Genomic DNA, 18,594 nt, shown 5'->3' on the forward strand with positions numbered 1-18,594 from the left:
GTAAATGCTTTGAATTGTACACTGAGAGGTATAGACTTTGAATGCACTGTAAAGGTTGGCTGGTGGGTTTTTTGTTGAGATTTCCCACAATCCATTGTTCAGCAACTGCTTCAAAATCAAACCAAATCAATTGTTTTCTGTCATGTCATCAGTTAATGGGTGCGAGGGTAAAGAAAAGGGGATGTTACTGACAACAAAGAGATAGCAAACACTCCAGATTCAACTGTGCATACAAGTGGTAAGTTAAAGAATTCAGCCTCTATCAAGATTTCAACTTTATAATATGAGATTGGTGTTTAATGTTTTGCATGATTTTTATTGAATTTGAGGATCAATTCAGTACAGATATGAATCATTTTAATACATTTAACTGACGAGCAATAAAACATATTAGATATTTTTAGGATTGAGCTTGACTGAAAACTGACCAAAATAGGTTATTGTTTTTGCAAAAGTTTGTGTCGTTTATTAATATACAGCTAGGTGGTCAATGGTAAAAAATGTATTCTGATAATGTGTAGAATTGTGAATATCATTAGGAGAATTGAAAAGGAAATATGTTGCATTTGTAATTTGATTGCATTGTATGGTAGGATTGTATGCTATTTTATGAATGAATGGGTTCATATGTCATATTTAGAAACGTTTGAAAACTTATAGAGATGTAGATCTATTTAGTAAAAAGCTCAAAATGTATTTATCACAACAGATCGTGAGATTTCAGTTTGAATTGCTTGACTTTAAACAATGCCGGAGTAGGGTAGTCCTTCGAGAAAGACCTGCTTTTGAAATGTTTTTTTAACAGTGTGCAGGTGGCCATGATGCATTTCTTACCCAAACCACAGGCTTTGGCATTTTAACTGAATATTTATAAACAGGTGTGTGTGTTTCACATTGACATACGAAGATGAGGAATACTAACGCAAAGCAACATGAGTGGCATTAGAGCTTACTATAAGTGTGATGTGTGTAAATGTGTGCCAATCTGTAATTGTACATTTTCACAGAGCAATTGTTTGAGATAATAGAGTTTTAAAAAATGTGATGAATGACTATGTTACATTACGTGGAAAATTCATTAATGAAAGGTAATGTTATCAAAAATGTATTATCTCTAATTTCGCAATCTCTTACAGTAGAAACACATATTTATATATCAAAACTATTTTATGTCCATTACTTAATTGCAGAAAAATGTCATTACGATCCCAACAAATTTCACAAGTGAGGTGAATGATTCTGTGGATAAATATACTGTGTACAAAACATTAGGAACATGTTCTTTTTTCATGACATGACCAGGTAAATCCAGGTGAAAGCTATGATCCCTTAACGATGTCACTTCAATCAGTGTAGATGAAGGGGAGGAGACAGGTTAAAGAAGCCATGAGATAATTGAGACATGGATTGTGTATGTGTGCCATTCAGAGGGTGAATGGACAAGACAAAACATTTAAGTGCCTTTGAACAGGGTATGGTAGAAGGACCGGTGCACCGGTTGTGTAAAGTACTGCAAGGCTACTGGGTTTTTCACACTCAACAGTTTCCCGTGTGTATCAAGAATGGTCCAATACCTAAAGGACACAACTGTGAGAAGCATTGGAGTCAACATGGGCCAGCATTCCTGTGGAATGCTTTCCACACCTGATAGTCCATGCCCCGACAAATTGAGTGCAACTCAATATTAGGAAGGTGTTCTTATTGTTTGGTATACTCAATGTATGTCTTTAGGGCATTGGTATTTGTAGAAAAATGAAATGAAAAATCTAGAAATAATATTAGTTCGTTGTTGTTCTTTGATACAGAGGAACACTTTGTCAAAGAATCTGTCATTAAGTGAATTTCGAATGACTCCTCGTCTTTTGTCTGTTCTGTAGGTATTTATCTCTCTCACGCTCTGCACCTTCCCCTTGCCTCAGCTCTGTCATGCCTCGCTCATTCCTGGTCAAGAGTAAGAGACCAGGATCTCATCCCCCTTGCTTCTCTAAAGGCACCAGACACACAAACCCTGACCAGCCACAACCTCATACAAATCATCATGACAGGCAGAACAGGGCATGGCAGGAAGTAAGGTCCCCACATCGGAGCCCCTTCCAGGAGGACCAGGGCAACTTGTGCTCAGGGTCAGAGGTCAAGGACACCCTGGACTACCCCTGCCCTAGCTGGGACGCCATGGCAACCAGACCACACAGCACCTCGCCAGCTGACCTCTGGACCAGCTGGTCTGCAGGTACCCGACTGATCCTGATTTTATGGCTCTACACTCTATTTATTGTAAATAATAAATAAGTAGATGTAGATATTTGTTATATTTGTATTCCATTGTGTTAAACACTTCACATTGCCTCAATTTGATTGTCATAACTATCTTTATCAAATCGAAAATACCTTTTTTTATTTCAAATTCAATCTACTAGTATGCCACTTACTCCACAGAAACCGGAGGGTACGATGGTGTGGAGCCATCCGAGTCTGCCCTGCCCTGGTCCCTACACTGGCCCCGGGGCCCTGACAGAGAGAGGGAGCTGGAGAAACTGGTCCATGTCTTACTGAGCCACAGGCCACATATGGACCTCAACTCCACCAGCCCATGCCCCCTCTGTGAAAAGGTAAGAAGAACCAGCGAGGGTCAGGAATTACAATATAATCAGAACAGCACATCCACCCTTATAGGGTGTATCAAGCAAAAGTGTGTGGTTCCAAACCATGCAACCCCCTTCAGGCATGACTAAAATAGAATAAATGAGATACTGTTTGGTGTTTGTGACCTGAGACAAGAGTGACGGTAGAGTGGTGGAAATTGTACTCGACAGGGCTCTGTGACATGTCAGAAAATGACATAACAGCAGATTTGTTTGGTGTGAGAATTGAGGCTGTGAGAGGTAATTGTGTTGAATATGGTTGACATCTCTGGGAGTATGAGCTACATCTGCTGTTACTCTTAGCTTTCTCTTTTCTCAGGTCTTGTCCTCAGGAGCTGTACTGAAGACTCATTTACTCAGGTCACGCGCATGCGTGCATGCAGTTCCATTGGCCACATCAGCCAAAGCTCCAGAGCACCCCTACGAGTTCAAACAAGCTCTGGGCATGTACGGAAGACCAAAGGTATATCTGGCAGAAGTACATTGGTGGAGGTTTCTCCACTTCCCAACACAAACTATATAAAAATACAAAATGGCAAAATCCTAACCACATCTCTGTGAATGTGTGTGTCCCAGGAGCGTAGCTATAGCTGTAAGGAGTGTGGGAAGGTATTCAAGCGCTCCTCCACCCTGTCCACCCACCTGCTCATCCACTCTGACACCAGGCCCTACCCCTGCCAGTACTGTGGCAAGAGTTTCCACCAGAAGTCAGACATGAAGAAACACACCTTCATACACACAGGTATATGTATATACTGTATCTTGTACCATCTATTGCATCTTGCCTATGCCACTCGGCCATCGCTCATCCATATATTTATATGCACATATTCTAATTCCATCCCTTTAGATTTGTGTGTATTAGGTAGTTGTTGGGGAATTATTAGATTACTTGTTAGATATTACTGCACTGTTGGAACTAGAAGCACAAGCATTTCGCTACATTTATTTGATTTGAGGTGCGGGGAGGTACACTGTAAGGACACATACACAAATGAGCATAGTGTGTGTTGAATATAGATCAGCTGGTGTGTGTACAATATAGTACAACTGACATACACATTGTGCAAAGGTCACTTACATCTGAAGTTAGGAATCTGCCCTACACACTGGCTACTGTCACAGAGTATCTCTCTTCTTGAATTCCATGTCATGCTGTCTGTCTCAGGTGAGAAGCCCCATGTGTGCCAGGTGTGTGGCAAGGCCTTCAGCCAGAGCTCCAACCTCATCACCCACAGCCGTAAACACAGCAGCTACTGGCCCTTCAGCTGCACGCACTGCCAAAGCAGCTTCCAGCGCAGACTGGACCTACAGCGCCACCAGGAGACACAATGTTTTCATAGCAGCGTGTACACACAGAGCTGAGGCCACGGGTATAATGGAGATTTGTATTACACAAGTACTGTATGTAGCACAAGAATGAGTGCTTTGTATAGAGATTGTTGACGGTATTTGCAGTTCCGTTTTTATATGGTACTTAGATCAGTGACTGAAGCTAAGCACATTACTTATGTTCAAGTTATTTGGGCATTTGTTTTTGTGGATTTGCGTTCGCTCACAGCTTTTCTGGTTGACCATTTGGATAGTGCCTTGAGGGCACCTGATCACTTTGTTAACATCTCTAGCAATGTTATATATAGTGTACGAGCTGGATTCCATCCATAGCGCAGAAGATCAGCGTTGTAGCCGGTTGAAATGTAAAGGTCATTTTCGATTGAGCCAACATATGCAACGTTTACCATGTACGCTGTCTCCGCTAACACGGAAACGTTGCCTTTAAATGTCCGTCACGCTTTAACGCTACGGATTGAATCCAGCCCTTTAGGCCCAGGACTCTACTGTGCTGTATGTCTAAAAGACACCTTATTAAAAAAAGGTGGTTTGTAGAGTGACAAAGCAAACCCCTATTTCCCACGGTAATTGGCCATTTTCCTCAGAGAGCCGTTGCAATTGTAGCTCCCATTGTTGGTGTGTGAATGAAGCTGCCATTTTCACTTCCCTGTGGCAGCCCACCCAAGGGGATAATAATATACATTCAGGCCATGTGGAACATGTGAAAAATAATGTCTCTGACTGCAGTACGAGCAGAGAAAGACAATGATTATGTTGAAATGATGATGATGATTATGCGAGACAACTATGGCGAGACAACGTGACTGTATATTTTCAGTGTCACATCCTGGTCAGCATGAGTATATATTAAAAGGGATTTAGATATAAAAAATGAAATACTCTGTTTAAGTTTAGAATTTCTGGGTTGTCATTCATTGTTCTGACCTGCAATTTATTTGAAGATAAAACACAAAAACTCAGTCACAGATATTTAATTTAAATAGCAACAGCACAGATAATATCAAACAAAGAGTCACAATTACACATAGATATATACAATAAGGATCTGTATAATGGCAATTCCCCTCACACATTCTACTCATGACATATATTTGACTTCATGTGTTCCTCCTCTTTAAACTCTGTAGTGCTTGTTTCTGTTGTAACATTAGGCTAGGCTAGGTTCAGATTCATGCTCATCCTATAGCCAGTAATCACACCATTCCATTCTATGAGCACAGGTTATGACATTGTAGATACAGTGTAATGGATCAAATGCACTGACTAGTATTTCGTCCAACACTTTGAGGAGTTGCTGAGGCCATGTACCTGTAGACATTTCCCCCCCCCCCCCCTTTGCCCTCAGAACAGCCTCAATTAGTTGGGGCATGGACTGTACCAGGTATCGAAAGCATTCCACAGGGATGCTGGCCCATGTTGACTCCAATGCTTCCTACAGTTGTGTCCTTTAGGTAGTGGACCATTCTTGATACACACAGGAAACTGCTGCGCGTTGCAATTCTTGACACAAACTGGCACCTACTATCATACCCCGTTCAAAGGCACTTAAATATTTACTCTTTCCCATTCACCCTCTGAATGGTACACAATCCATATTTCAATTTTCTCATGGGTAAAAAAGTATTATTTAACCTGTCTCCTCCCCTTCATCTACACTGATTGAAGTGGATTTAACAAGTGACATCAATAAGGGATCTTAGCTTTTACCTGGATTCACCTGGTTAGTCTATGTCATGGAAAGAGCAGGTGTTCTCAATGTTTTGTATACTCAGTGTATGTGTTTACACACACACAAGACCTGGGTTCAAAAACTATTTAGGGTATTTCAATTACTTTCAAAGACATTTCAAAGTAAGTATCTGGATATTTTCAGCACTTAAATATTGGAATGAATTTGGAAATGCTCAACTACACAGACAAGTGTATTTTCAAATACAAATATTAAAATACTGCATTATTTGAAAATACAAAAATACACAGAAAATAAGCATTTAAATAGCAAATACTTAAATATGCATGTATTTGAACCCAGGTCTGACACACTCACACACAGCAGGTGTTTCATCTTCTGTCCCACTTTACCCTCGGTCTCAGATTTACCAGAGGAAACACTGAAAATGAGAGTGATATCACTATTGCAATCTGCAGGTGCTTGACTAATTCACAAAGGGCGCTAGTGCCACCATGATACGTCTATAGAATACTAGTCTAAATTTGACATTCTCTTTACTTTGTGGTCCCCCAGCTGCTGTGTGTGTTGCTCACGTTCCATCTCACCTCTACACAGAGCTGTTGGAAGAGTCTAATAAGGCAGGGTTAGTATTCTCGATCAGGCCCCCTCTTCTGGTTGGTGGAGGAGCTCCTGCAACCAATCACATGTCAAGTGTGTCACTAACATTTATACATGGTGAATAAACCCATTATTTCTCTCAAAAATCATAAGAAAGTTATAATAGTATCTTGTCTTACACTGGGTCAAATCAAATCAAATGTTATTCGTCAAACAACAGGTGTAGACTAACAGTGTAGACTAACAGCCTACACTAACAGGTTACACTAACAGTGTAGACTAACAGTGTAGACTAACAGCCCTTCCCAACAACACAGATAGAAAGGAAAATAGAGAAATAATAGAATGAGTAAAGATAACTTGGCTTTATATAAGGGGAACCGAGTCGATGTGCAGGGGTACGAGGTAATTGAGGTAGATATGTACATATAACTTTTAAATAAAGTAGCAGCAGGTATAGAATGTTCTGTTTATTTGTGAATATGGTGGTATAGCTCAGTATTTTGGCCTTTGGTCCAGGATAGACTTTGGGAACTGTCCTGTGTGGTTACCTGTGTGAGAGTAGATGCACCACAGCGCCCCCATCAGGCTGATGCCCATAAGGAAAGCAACAAACACAATCCCCAACACTGAGCCTGTGTCTACCCCAGAGCCTGGGTGACAAAAACATGGGAGGGAAAAGTAGTAGTTAGGCCAAATCCCAGTTACTATCACTGTTGTGATAATACACACATGTAGGAATACCCGGGAGTTGATATTATGGTTAGGGTTGAACCGGGTGAGGACATGAAGCAAGGGTTAGGAATGAGGCTAGGGTTAGGGTTGAACTGCTAGGGTTAGGGTTGAACCGGGTGAGGACATGAAGCTAGGGTTAGGTTTGAGGCTAGGGTTAGGGTTGAACCGGATGAGGACATGAAGCTAGGGTTAGGAATGAGGCTAGGGTTAGGGTTGAACTGCTAGGGTTAGGGTTGAACTGCTAGGGTTAGTGTTGAGGCTAGGGTTAGGGTTGAACCGGGTGAGGACATGAAGCTAGGGTTAGGTTTGAAGCTAGGGTTAGGGTTGAACCGCTAGGGTTAGGGGTTGAGGCAAGGGTTAGGGTTGAACCAGGGTGTGCACATGAAGCTATGGTTAAGGTTGAGGGTTAGGGTTGAACCAGGGTGTGCACATGAAGCTAGGGTTAGGGTTGAGCCTAGGGTTAAAGTTACAGTTACTTACTGCTGTGGGCTGGGATAGGCTTGGGCAGCTGAGACACATTGGGCATTTGACCTCTCTGACCTAGAGAGAGAAAGAGAGAGTTGGATAAGAAGAGAGAAACACCCTTTTACACAGAGTGAAAGTGAATTACTTCAGGCCCATGAAATGAGGTGGACCACACCACCAATGACCATCTACTACTCACCAGCAGGTGGCGCCAGCTGTCTGGCCACACCAACAGGCTGATAGACCAGCATGGGTCTGGAGAAGTTTCTGTACTCACACTGACAGAGAAGAGAGGAGGATAAGCAGTGGCAGATTTAGGTATAGGCAACATGGGCAGCCACCCAGGGCGGCACCTTGCCGTGAGCGGCACGGGGTGCCCGCACAAATTTTTGGGGAATGGTGACATTTGCACGATTGGTTTTCTATCGCTCATTTGCACGTCACGTCAATAATATCATGTTGTGTTATTCCAAATGTCTGAATAAAAATGACAGTTAGTGCAGAATGGTGCTTTTTTGTTGCAGGGGGTGTGTGGGGGGGTAAGTCATTACTTTTAGTCATTAATACTACTAGCCATTATGAATATAGAACATGTACTGTACCTGTTGGCTGGATAGTCTAGATACGAGGGCAGGGATACGGAGGCCCCAGGGATTTGGACAGCCACTCTGTATTATGGCCGTTGGAGGCCCCTGGGTCACTGATTCAGGGCCACACAGACGGATGCGACAGTGCAGGAACTGGACAGAGTTGTTGTAGATGGGCCGAAGGACAAAACTGAACCTCAGTCTGTGTATCTGGTCCTCCTCTCCTCCATCGCTCTCCTTCCTTTTGGCTCGTCCTCCTCGCCCCCTCTTCCCACCGTGTTCTCTTTTTCTCAATCCTGCTTTGTTCCTCCAAGCCCTTCCTGGATGCCTGAACGACAGGCCACTAGGTACCTCCTCTTCCTCTTCATAATATTCCTCATCATCCTCCTCTTCCTTCTCATCCTCTTGGCCATGTGTCATGTTGCTGAGTGTCAGTGAGGAGTCAGCGGAGCAGCCGTCTCTAATGACTGACCAGCCAGGGGACACACGGGGGTCTGATAGGGGAGACACCATGCAGGCCCGCACCTCCACACCCCCACCGAGGGCCCCCTTGGCGGAAAGCTTGGCAAAAACAGTCAGAGAAAATATGGGTAATACATTACTTTACCATGGTCTTATTACTGAGTTGATATTTTGTAAGTAGAGTGTAATAAGTATTGTAATTACACTAGTACTGTAATTTGTAGTACTCTGTTACAACCTGCTGTGCTCTAGTGCTGTAATAGCAGGGCTACAGAGTTCTCATAGAAAGGACTTATTGTGACATATCTAGATGTGATTATAATAGCCTTCTGGAGGAAGTCTGCTCTGGGCTTGAGGCAGCTGATACTGTAGAAGACTAGCAGAGGGAGAAACACAAGTAGTACTTGCAGCAGGAGCTACATCAGCAGATAGACAGACAGGCAGACAGGCAGGCAGACACAATTAAACACACACACATAGCTAGGAAAACTCACCTCCACATAGACACGGTTGTCAGCAGTGATGGCACAAGGACCGGTCTGCCTCTGCTCATAGCCCTCTGTAACAAACAGCTGCAATGAGACCAGTGGGCCGGTCCTGGACCTTGGGAGAGGCCCCGGCCCCTGCAGAGTGGGCTGCTCCACAGGAAAGCTTGGGACACTGGGGACTGCAGCAAAACAGCTGAACTAAGAGGACAATGGAAAAGAGGGAGATGTATGGGATGATAAGGACAAGCATAGATATACATGTATCTCTCTCACACACAACAAACACATACTAATAGGAAGTGAAATTGAACCACACACACACACAACCTGTATCATCTCACATGTATGACCAGTGGAGTCCACTCTGTGGGCTCCTTGTCTGTCTCATTGCCCACGGCAACCAGAGGCTTGTTTCTCCACAGCAACACCTGAGAGGATGGATAGACACAAAACATGGCAAGTCATGTACTGTAAGAGTTGAAACACTAGAGCAGATAGGTCAGTGAGAAGTCAGTAGATATATTAGTAGATCGTAGTTCATAGACAAACGCATGGGCCTGAAGTAACCTCGCTACATGTGTCTCACTGCCTCCCTCCCTCCTCTCCTGCTCCCTTTCCTCCCAGACCTCCACCACTCCCACTACCCAGCACCCTGCTCCCACACTCCAGTCCCCAGGCCTAGCTACACTCAGTCTGATCAGCAGTGTTCCGGACACTCTGACCTAGGTCACCCATGTGGCGCCTGGGGGAGATAAGACAGACTACTTACACAACCTCAGGGGCCCTTCAGATCACACTAACCAACAACAACACAATTACAGCACTGCTCTTCTACTCTCTTCTCTCGTCCTCTGCCTTTCTACTGTGTATCTCTCGCCATCTATCTCAATCTAGCACACAGATACAGATACACAGAGACACAGAGACACACACACACACACACACAGTGAGGGGCTCCATAGTGACTTCCATGTCCCTCTCCCCCTCCCCACCTAGGGGAAGCCCATCCCTGCTCTATCTACCCATCAGATCTGCCTCTCTGATTAGGCTGCCGGACGTCCCAATTACACAGCTCTTTCTCTTTCTGCTGACTGTGTTTAGCACAGAATCACTTGTAAACGGCTGCACCCAGACGCATGGTTCCATTACCATTTTGGACTCCATTTTAGTGATACAAAAACATTGCAAAACATGTGGAGACACAAACGTTGCAGAAGCATTTCACAAAACATGTTAAAATGTCCTCTGCAGATATTTTACCCCTTAAAACCACCTGTCTTTTTTTTTAAAAATTAAAAAAAAAATTTATCCCATTTTCTCCCCAATTTTCGTGGTATCCTATCGCTAGTAATTACTATCTTGTCTCATCGCTACAACTCCTGTACGGGCTCGGGAGAGACGAAGGTCGAAAGCCATGAGTCCTCCGAACCACAACCCAACCAAGCCGCACTGCTTCTTAACACTGCGCACCTCCAACCCAGAAGCCAGCCACACCAATGTGTCGGAGGAAACACTGTGTACCTGGCCCCCTTGGTTAGCGAGCACTGCACCCGGCCCGCCACAGGAGTCGCTGGAGCGCGATGAGACAAGGATATCCCTACCGGCCAAACCCTCCCTAACCCGGACTATGCTATGCCAATTGTGCGTCGCCCCCACGGACCTCCCGGTCGCGGCCGGCTGCAACAGAGCCTGGGCGCGAACCCAGAGACTCTGGTGGCGCAGCTAGCGCTGCGATGCGATGCTGCGATGCCATCACTCTATCTTACCGCGTTTTTGTACTGCACCCCTCTGGGCTCTCCCTGCAGCAGCCCTTCAGTCCCACAGGAAATGACCGGGAATGCCAACAAGAAATGGCTGCTGTTGTACTGGGCCAGGCACTGAGGATCCCGCAGTGTCACCTCCGACACCGGGAGAGACAGGGTCTGTGTGAAAGAGAGCATCACAAAAGCGATACTAAGTACCTACAATACACTGTAGGTCTACTTGCAGTATATTGGTATTTGCATGCCATAACCTCACTAACACACTAACACGCTAAACTACCAGTACAACCATAACCTCGCTAACACGCTAAACTACCAGTACAACCATAACCTCGCTAACACGCTAAACTACCAGTACAACCATAACCTCGCTAACACGCTAAACTACCAGTACAACCATAACCTCGCTAACACGCTAAACTACCAGTACAACCATAACCTCGCTAACACGTTAAACTACCAGTACAACCATAACCTCGCTAACACGCTAAACTACCAGTACAACCACATAGTGAAAGTGACCTGCAGAATGTGTCTGTCCACGGCCACGTTGAGTCGTCCGTCCTGACACTGCACACTGACGGCCTCCCAGCCCCCACTGGTCCTTCCACCTCCCTCACTCAGCCATTGTCTCAGCCTGCGCTCCTGGCCCCAAGAGGGCCTGCCATCCAGCATACGCACAGGGGGGCCACCTTCTGTGGGGAGGGAGAGAAAGAGAGAGGTGTGCTAACACACAGAACAGCACCTTTTTAGGGATAACATGACCTTCAATATAGGGAGACAACATAATTAATCAGGAGAAACACCAACACAAACACACTGTTAGGAAACACAAAATAAACCATCCAGTTCACTCACACAATGAGGGACACAAGAGACACACACAGGTCCTGACCTGTCCCTCCCCCAGCCAGTCTGATCACAAAGTGATTGGCCAGGTCAGCCTCAGTGTATGAGGCCACTTTGGGAAAGCCACTCTGATTGGCCCAGCTCAAAAGGTCATGGGTGGTAGAGAGGTCAGAGGTGAGCAAGCTAGTCAGTGTCAGGTCAGGCTCTGGAGGGTAGAGTGGGGACACGCTGTTGGAGGACTGAGAGGAAAGAACAAGGGAGATAGAGAAATGGTTTTAAAAAATGCATAAATGGGATGTTTATGTTAGAAGATAACCTGGCAAGCCCTGTCAAAGCCAAGTTGAATGTGTTTATCTAACAAGATAACCTGAGAGATATGTCCATTGATATTCTGAACTCACGTTGAGGTTTTGAAATCATGTTTAGCTTGGCCTTCACTCAATGATTGTATTGCTCCTTAAATTTCTTTAGCTATTTTGTCCATTTCATCATTATTTTTTACTTATAACCCTTTTATGACTTTTATACCAAACTATAGAACAGGTGAAGGACCCATTCTAGCCCACATGATAGGAGAAATACCATAATGTGTCAAGTTTTATTGGATAGGATCCTCACATAGACAGAGATGTGTCCCCGGAGCCCTGGGACTGTGAGAGCCCAGTTGACTGGAACGGCACTACTGAGGATCAGCACCACCTTGTGCCACCCAGCATTGGCCACTGGGGGCACCAGAGAAATAGTCACCTCCACCTGCAAAGAGCTGGGATAGAGGAAGAGACCGGTCACTGAAAGGCATAGAGAGGGAGAAAATGCATATAAAATGATTAAGGGATAACTCAATAGCTCAACAATGTATTACTTGAACAGCTTCAGAGATTGATATTCTCCACATGATTTTCTTCACATGCTGGAGACGTCCTAAACTTACCCACAAAGCCCTGACCCTGCTGAACGGAGCTTGATGACATGCACTTCTGGGTTGCCTCCGCCAACTGGAGAACAGCCCTGTACTTCCTGTGGCTGCAGGTCAGAGGTCAGGTAGTTGTGTGACAGGAACAGAGACTGCAGCTGGCACACGCTGGGCATGGTGGTATCTGGAGGGCAGAGGGGAGACTTGGTTGGAGAGGAAGAGAGAAGGTCAGAAAGACCTGGGTTGTGTATTAGTTGTATGTTTGTGGGGCTGGCTCACCCTCGCCCACACGGACGTAGACGCGGTTGGCACTGGCTGTGTGTGTGAGGGAGGACAAGGAGCCATGGCGATGTATTGCCCAGCGCAGCAAAGCCCGCGGACGGAAAGGCAGAGAGGGCACAGGCTGCACCTGCACTGCCAGACTGTAGGGCTGCACTGTAGAGTTAGGAGAGACCTGGGGCAAAGGGGGGACACTGTGGTTACAGAGAGAAACATGATAACACATAGTAATAGAATAATTCATTTGTGGAAGCCTATGTTTCTAAAACAACACACTTGCACAGACATACAAACACACTGGAAGGGTCAGTACTTTTATCAGTTCCTCACAGGAGGAAGCAAATACTCTCATCAAAACTGTGTTTTTTTGGGGTGAATGACAGATGAATGGTACACACACACACCACACGAGCACGCACGCACACAGACTGACCTGCACCAGCACAGGCAGATCCGGGGGTAGCCTCTCAGCCTCCAGCCACCAGCGCACTGGTTGCTTGGAGCTCAGTACCAGGATGAGGGTTTGACGGGGAGGATGAGACAGAGACAGGGGTCTCAGGAGCACAGTCACCTAGAACGGAAGAGAGGGGGTCAGGGCAGGGAGGCACAACGTATTGGGAGTGATTGTGGGTATGGGTGTGTCCTACTGTGAGAAACAAAGAGGGAGCACCTGTTTGTCAGGGCTGCGTGTCCCTCTCCCCACAGCGATCACATGGGTCTCTTTCTCCCCACTCTCTCTGGCTGCACAGCCCGGGCCGGCCTCAAAGCGCTCCAACAGCCCCTGCACGGGGTGAAGCTCCCCCGCTGGAGACAGAGAGCACTGCAGTTCCCCACAGTCAACTGCACAGTTGCAAAGACAACAAGATGTCACTCAAGATGGAGCTATGGCTGTATACTCTTTTTACAGGGAACATTGAGGACAAACTAATAAAGATTGGGTTTCTGTTGGGAGAGATAAAATGAAAAAGAAAACACTTGATGTCCCTGAAAAAGACATCATAGAGAGACCATCTGAACTTGGTATGAGGTTTGGTAATAGGCAGGATGGACATGGCCAGCAGCAGACTCTCTGCTCTCACTGACAAACAAGTCTCTGTCAATCCGCCACATAAACACACTAGTGCTCCACTCGACTGCTCTGGTCTCAGACGAGCCCTCTCACTCAGCCTCTCTGTCTACGTCTCAGTCTGTCTCTGGTTCTTGCTCTCTTCTTCCAGTCAGTGGCTGTTTGCCCACTATTACTAAAAGACAGCTTGTTGTTCTCGGACTGAACATAGCTAACTGGGGAGTGCCCCCTAACTGAACTTTCAGAGTTTTTTTTCTTCCCATCTCTGAATATTTCACTTTCACTTTGCTAAACCAAAATCTGACCTTTGACACATAGCTCTTTGAAAGCAGAGTCACTCTGGGAGGTGCTTTTGAGAGAAAGTAGTAAAAAGGTACTATTCAGTATGGAAACATCCTGTAGAATTAACAGTACCTCTATAACTGTCTCCTACCTCTTCAAAGAATATCTTTAAGAATCCCACAGCACCCCCCCATTTTTTAAAATTATAAATAAAAATGTCCTTTCATGAACTCACACTTGACCCCCCCCCCCCCACTAGCTGACTTTGCCGGCAGCTACTTTATTGAGGAAAATGTACATAATATGACTGCGATATGTGGTTGTCCGACAAAGCTATCTTAAGATGAATGTACTAATTGTAAGTCAATCTGATTAAGAGTGTCTGCTAAATGACTAAAATGTCTTGTTTCCCTTACGTCCTGTTCTCTCCCCCAGTAGAAAGAGGCAGAAGAGAATCCACACGGTCCCTGACACCATCATGACTATTCTCCAGGAGTGAATTCAATGAGATAGTCCCTCTTGCGACATCTTGAGGGGGAAAGAGAGTGATTAATACAGTGGTCTAGACGGAGTCTTTAACAAGAGACCAAGTTCTCCGTGTGCATAATGTTATATTGGACAGGCTGAGAGAACGGATGATAATATGTATCCAAATAGAGGAGGAACAAACACTAGAGCAAGGACAGAGTTTACCCAGGGAACAAACAACATCAAAGCCATCTCTCCCACTGGATTCTCATTATCACTGCATTATCAGAACTTCCTCATTCTTCTCCCATTCTGGACAGTATCAGAGTCTTGGTGAAATGTTTCTTCTCTGTGTTCTGCAAATTGCAACTCTCAAACATTTGTCAATAATATGCTTTAAAGGCTAAATCTGTGATTTAAAAATGCCTGACTGATAAGATGGGGGCTGCGGAAAAGTAAGCACTCTCAAATTGATAGAAGCTTTGGATACCATGCAATCAGGTCTGACATTCAGTGAGATTGACATGATAGTATCAAACATATTTTGACTCCATTGTTTGTTTATATAGAATACAAATAGGTCTGTACATCTTTCCTTAGCCTTGTTGAGTACACAATGCAATATGATCAAAGGTCATATACCCACTTATCTCATAATTGTCATGTGCATATCTTTATTCTGTGTCTGATAGTAACACACGTCATGTAATGCTGTGAGACAGAATTGGAGGTCGTTGTTCTGCACCGGTTGACCAGTTTATTGGCCTTGGGTGGGCTCCCGAGTGGCGCAGCGGTCTAAGGCACTTCATCTCAGTGCTAGAGGCATCACTACAGACCCTGGTTCGATTCCAGGCTGTATCACAACCAGCTGTGATTGGGAGTCCCATAGGGCGGGGCACAATTGGCCCATCGTCGTTAGGGTTTGGCCAGGGTAGGCCTTCATTGTAAATAATAATTTGTTCTCAACTGACTTGCCGAGTTAAATAAATACAAAAAGAATCAGAGGACTTCAAGACAACACACACCGACTCATTGAAATAATGACAAGACATTAACTGGCGCGCAAATCTCTTCTATTCAAACTTGCCCAGAAAGAACTTACCACGAACTGCAAAATAACGGCTAATGGGACCGGAAACAAAAATGTAACAATTGATTGGCCTTGATGGGTACTATGAGGATGCAGAGGAATAAACTATTTTTCTCTAACAGTGTCATTCAAAACAGTTTTTATATTATTTGTCTCATGTTCCTGAATCCCTTGGCTAATTCATGACAAATATTTAGAACTTCACTCGAAGAAAAATTGCATGAACCCAGTCAGAATTCACTAGAAATAATACAAAATAAATAGTCAATAAACCTACAATGATTCGATTTAAACGGACCACAACTCACAGCACTTCGAAGATCTCTCCTGACTTCTGAATACAGACTATAATAAAAATCGTAACTCACCTGTGACAGTTCCCTGTGGAGCTAGACGTTGAAAGCAGACTGTAGATCAACTATTGAGGACCATTCAATAATTAGTTAAGACCAGTGACCGCAGGACTGTATTGGCGTATATCACAGCGGGCTACACACCCTCCGTCCCCTCTTTCAATACTAGAGAAAATAACAGAAAATTGCCTTTACCAAATCTATGTGCTGCTTCAGGCGTCCAGAGACGCACTGGATGGCATTTCAGAGGGGGTATTGCCTTGACATCATCATTTCCGATAAACCAAAGAAATCAAAAGTTAAGACAGCTTATTTTTTTTTAGAGGTGGTATACGGAATTTAAAGAGATTCCCGCGAAATATTATAAAAGCCAGGGGAGGGGCAAGGAATGGGGCGATAGACGGGAGAGAGAAAATAGAATAAGTTCTAAAAACGCACAGAAACGTAGAAGGCAACAGGAAGAAGAGAGTGAGAGAGGACGAAGCGTAAAGGGGAAGAGGAGGGATGGTGGGAGGGTAAATAAATAGGAACGGAAGGCTGGACTTGAGAAGTTGGAGAGGCAGGGGTAAAGTGAGATGAATGCAGAGGGAGGAGGGAAAGGAAAGAGAGATTAATGAGAGATGGAGAAAAATGATTAGACCATAAAGTACACTGTAATTATTTTTATTCAATGTAAGGCTTCCACCTGCAACAGAATTGTGAGTTTGCTCAACAAAATAGCATTCCAGTTGATTCAACATAGAATTGTTTGCATATTTCCCAGTGTAAAATGAAACTCTTTATGACAATAGATTACATACATCATAAGGCTTTTCTTTGAGGGCCTAGTTACACCCTAACACAGTGGCCTGAAACTCCTGGTTTATATGCTGTATTAAGCCTGCAAGTCACATTCTGGCTTGCAAAGTTTTGCTTAATCCATTTTAGAATCCAGCCAGAGTGAGGATTTCCAACAATTGGAACATTTATTCACCCGCAAACTGCATTAAGAATGATGGCCAGGGTAGGCGTATGGAAGATTAATTATTGAGACTACTAACAGCTTGGATTAGTTTAGAAAAATGTATGTTATTTATGTTTGTGTTGCAAAAGATTATAAGATTAATAAACCAATCAATGCAAAAACACAGGTATTGAAACAACACTTCTGAAAATCAACCTGCGATAGAGCATGCTGGGAAATGGTTTTGAGTAGTTTTGAGCAAATATACATTTGTAATTTTACTCAACAAGCTTGTTCAAATTCAGCTCACTTTGAGCAGAGTTTGTTGATTCACCATACAACTGTAAGGCTGCAATAGCATTGTGTGTTTGCTCAACATTTGGGCATATAGCTGAACCAATATACAGTGTTGCCTTTCAAGGGCACACATGAATTAGTAATTAGTAACTCAACAAGTTTTGATACATTCATATCACTGTGAGCAAAGATTGTTGAGTGAACCAATATTCACACATTAGCTACATTTCTTGTCCTTCTGGCTTTTTATTTTTATTTTTTACTGTGTAGGCTAACATATATTTTCTCTGAAGTGTGGTAGAAATTACACAGATTTCTATCCAAATTGAGAAAGTTCAGAAAGTACTCAAGATGCATAATGTAATGATTGTGTTTAATACGTATTTTTAGGTCCTCTTTGCTCAATTCTGTTTCGAAGGGAAAATTCAAATTTCATGCCATGAAATTGTTGTTGGATATGTTATTACTGATATGTTTTCTGGTTGATTGATGTCCCAGATACAATTTTTTTATCTGAAATAAATAACAATGTTTCCAGGCTGTCCAGTACAGTATTTCATATTCAATCTAAATTTAAATGTATCATGGGGAAATTACTATGTTTGTTCTGTGGACAACAATTTCTAATGTTCTTTTTCTTTGGTCAAGTTCCACTCTACTCTCTCCAGACCGTTCTGAGAATAGATCAGCCTTTTAACTCTTAAGCTACCAACCGGGGGCATTTTAATTTGTACATTTTTTATTATTTATTTATTTTATCCCATTTTATCCCCAATTTTCGTGGTATCCAATCGCTAGTAATTACTATCTTGTCTCATCGCTACAACTCCCGTACGGGCTCGGGAGAGACGAAGGTCGAAAGCCATGCGTCCTCCGAAGCACAACCCAACCAAGCCGCACTGCTTCTTTAACACAGCGCGCCTCCAACCCGGAAACCAGCCGCACCAATGTGTCGGAGGAAACACCGTGTACCTGGCCCCCTTAGTTAGCGCGCACTGCGCCCGGCCCGCCACAGGAGTCGCTGGAGCGCGATGAGACAAGGATATCCCTACCGGCCAAACCCTCCCTAACCCGGACGACGCTATGCCAATTGTGCGTCGCCCCAAGGACCTCCCGGTCGCGGCCGGCTGCGACAGAGCCTGGGCGCGAACCCAGAGACTCTGGTGGCGCAGCTAGCACTGCGATGCAGTGCCCTAGACCGCTGCGCCACCCGGGAGGCAACTGGGGCCATTTTGACCCCAGAGACATATTTTTGTAATTAAAGCCCAA

General features: G+C 44.3%; 2 protein-coding genes across 2 annotated transcripts; one reads left to right on the plus strand and one right to left on the minus strand.

Annotated features, from left to right (window-relative positions):
* Positions 1 to 360: 360 nt before the first annotated feature.
* LOC129833346 (zinc finger protein Gfi-1b-like) lies at positions 361 to 4,882 on the plus strand. Its single transcript, XM_055897876.1, has 5 exons — positions 361 to 2,230; positions 2,437 to 2,609; positions 2,962 to 3,105; positions 3,219 to 3,384; positions 3,811 to 4,882. The coding sequence occupies exons 1-5, from the start codon at positions 1,927 to 1,929 to the stop codon at positions 4,005 to 4,007; spliced, it is 984 nt and encodes a 327-aa protein (XP_055753851.1). The 5' UTR covers positions 361 to 1,926; the 3' UTR covers positions 4,008 to 4,882.
* Positions 4,883 to 4,950: 68 nt separating this feature from the next.
* Positions 4,951 to 16,597, minus strand: engl (endoglin, like). Its single transcript, XM_055897874.1, has 18 exons — positions 16,281 to 16,597; positions 16,101 to 16,150; positions 14,591 to 14,702; positions 13,497 to 13,666; positions 13,260 to 13,397; positions 12,827 to 13,001; positions 12,566 to 12,731; positions 12,253 to 12,397; positions 11,681 to 11,873; positions 11,308 to 11,480; positions 10,789 to 10,944; positions 9,364 to 9,450; positions 9,029 to 9,220; positions 8,088 to 8,633; positions 7,685 to 7,763; positions 7,501 to 7,560; positions 6,837 to 6,938; positions 4,951 to 6,357 (listed from the first exon to the last, which is right to left on the minus strand). The coding sequence occupies exons 3-18, from the start codon at positions 14,652 to 14,654 to the stop codon at positions 6,275 to 6,277; spliced, it is 2,529 nt and encodes an 842-aa protein (XP_055753849.1). The 5' UTR covers positions 14,655 to 14,702; positions 16,101 to 16,150; positions 16,281 to 16,597; the 3' UTR covers positions 4,951 to 6,274.
* Positions 16,598 to 18,594: the final 1,997 nt, after the last annotated feature.

Source organism: Salvelinus fontinalis, chromosome 34, assembly GCF_029448725.1.
Source record: "Salvelinus fontinalis isolate EN_2023a chromosome 34, ASM2944872v1, whole genome shotgun sequence".
In the NCBI taxonomy this organism is placed as follows: domain Eukaryota; kingdom Metazoa; phylum Chordata; class Actinopteri; order Salmoniformes; family Salmonidae; genus Salvelinus; species Salvelinus fontinalis.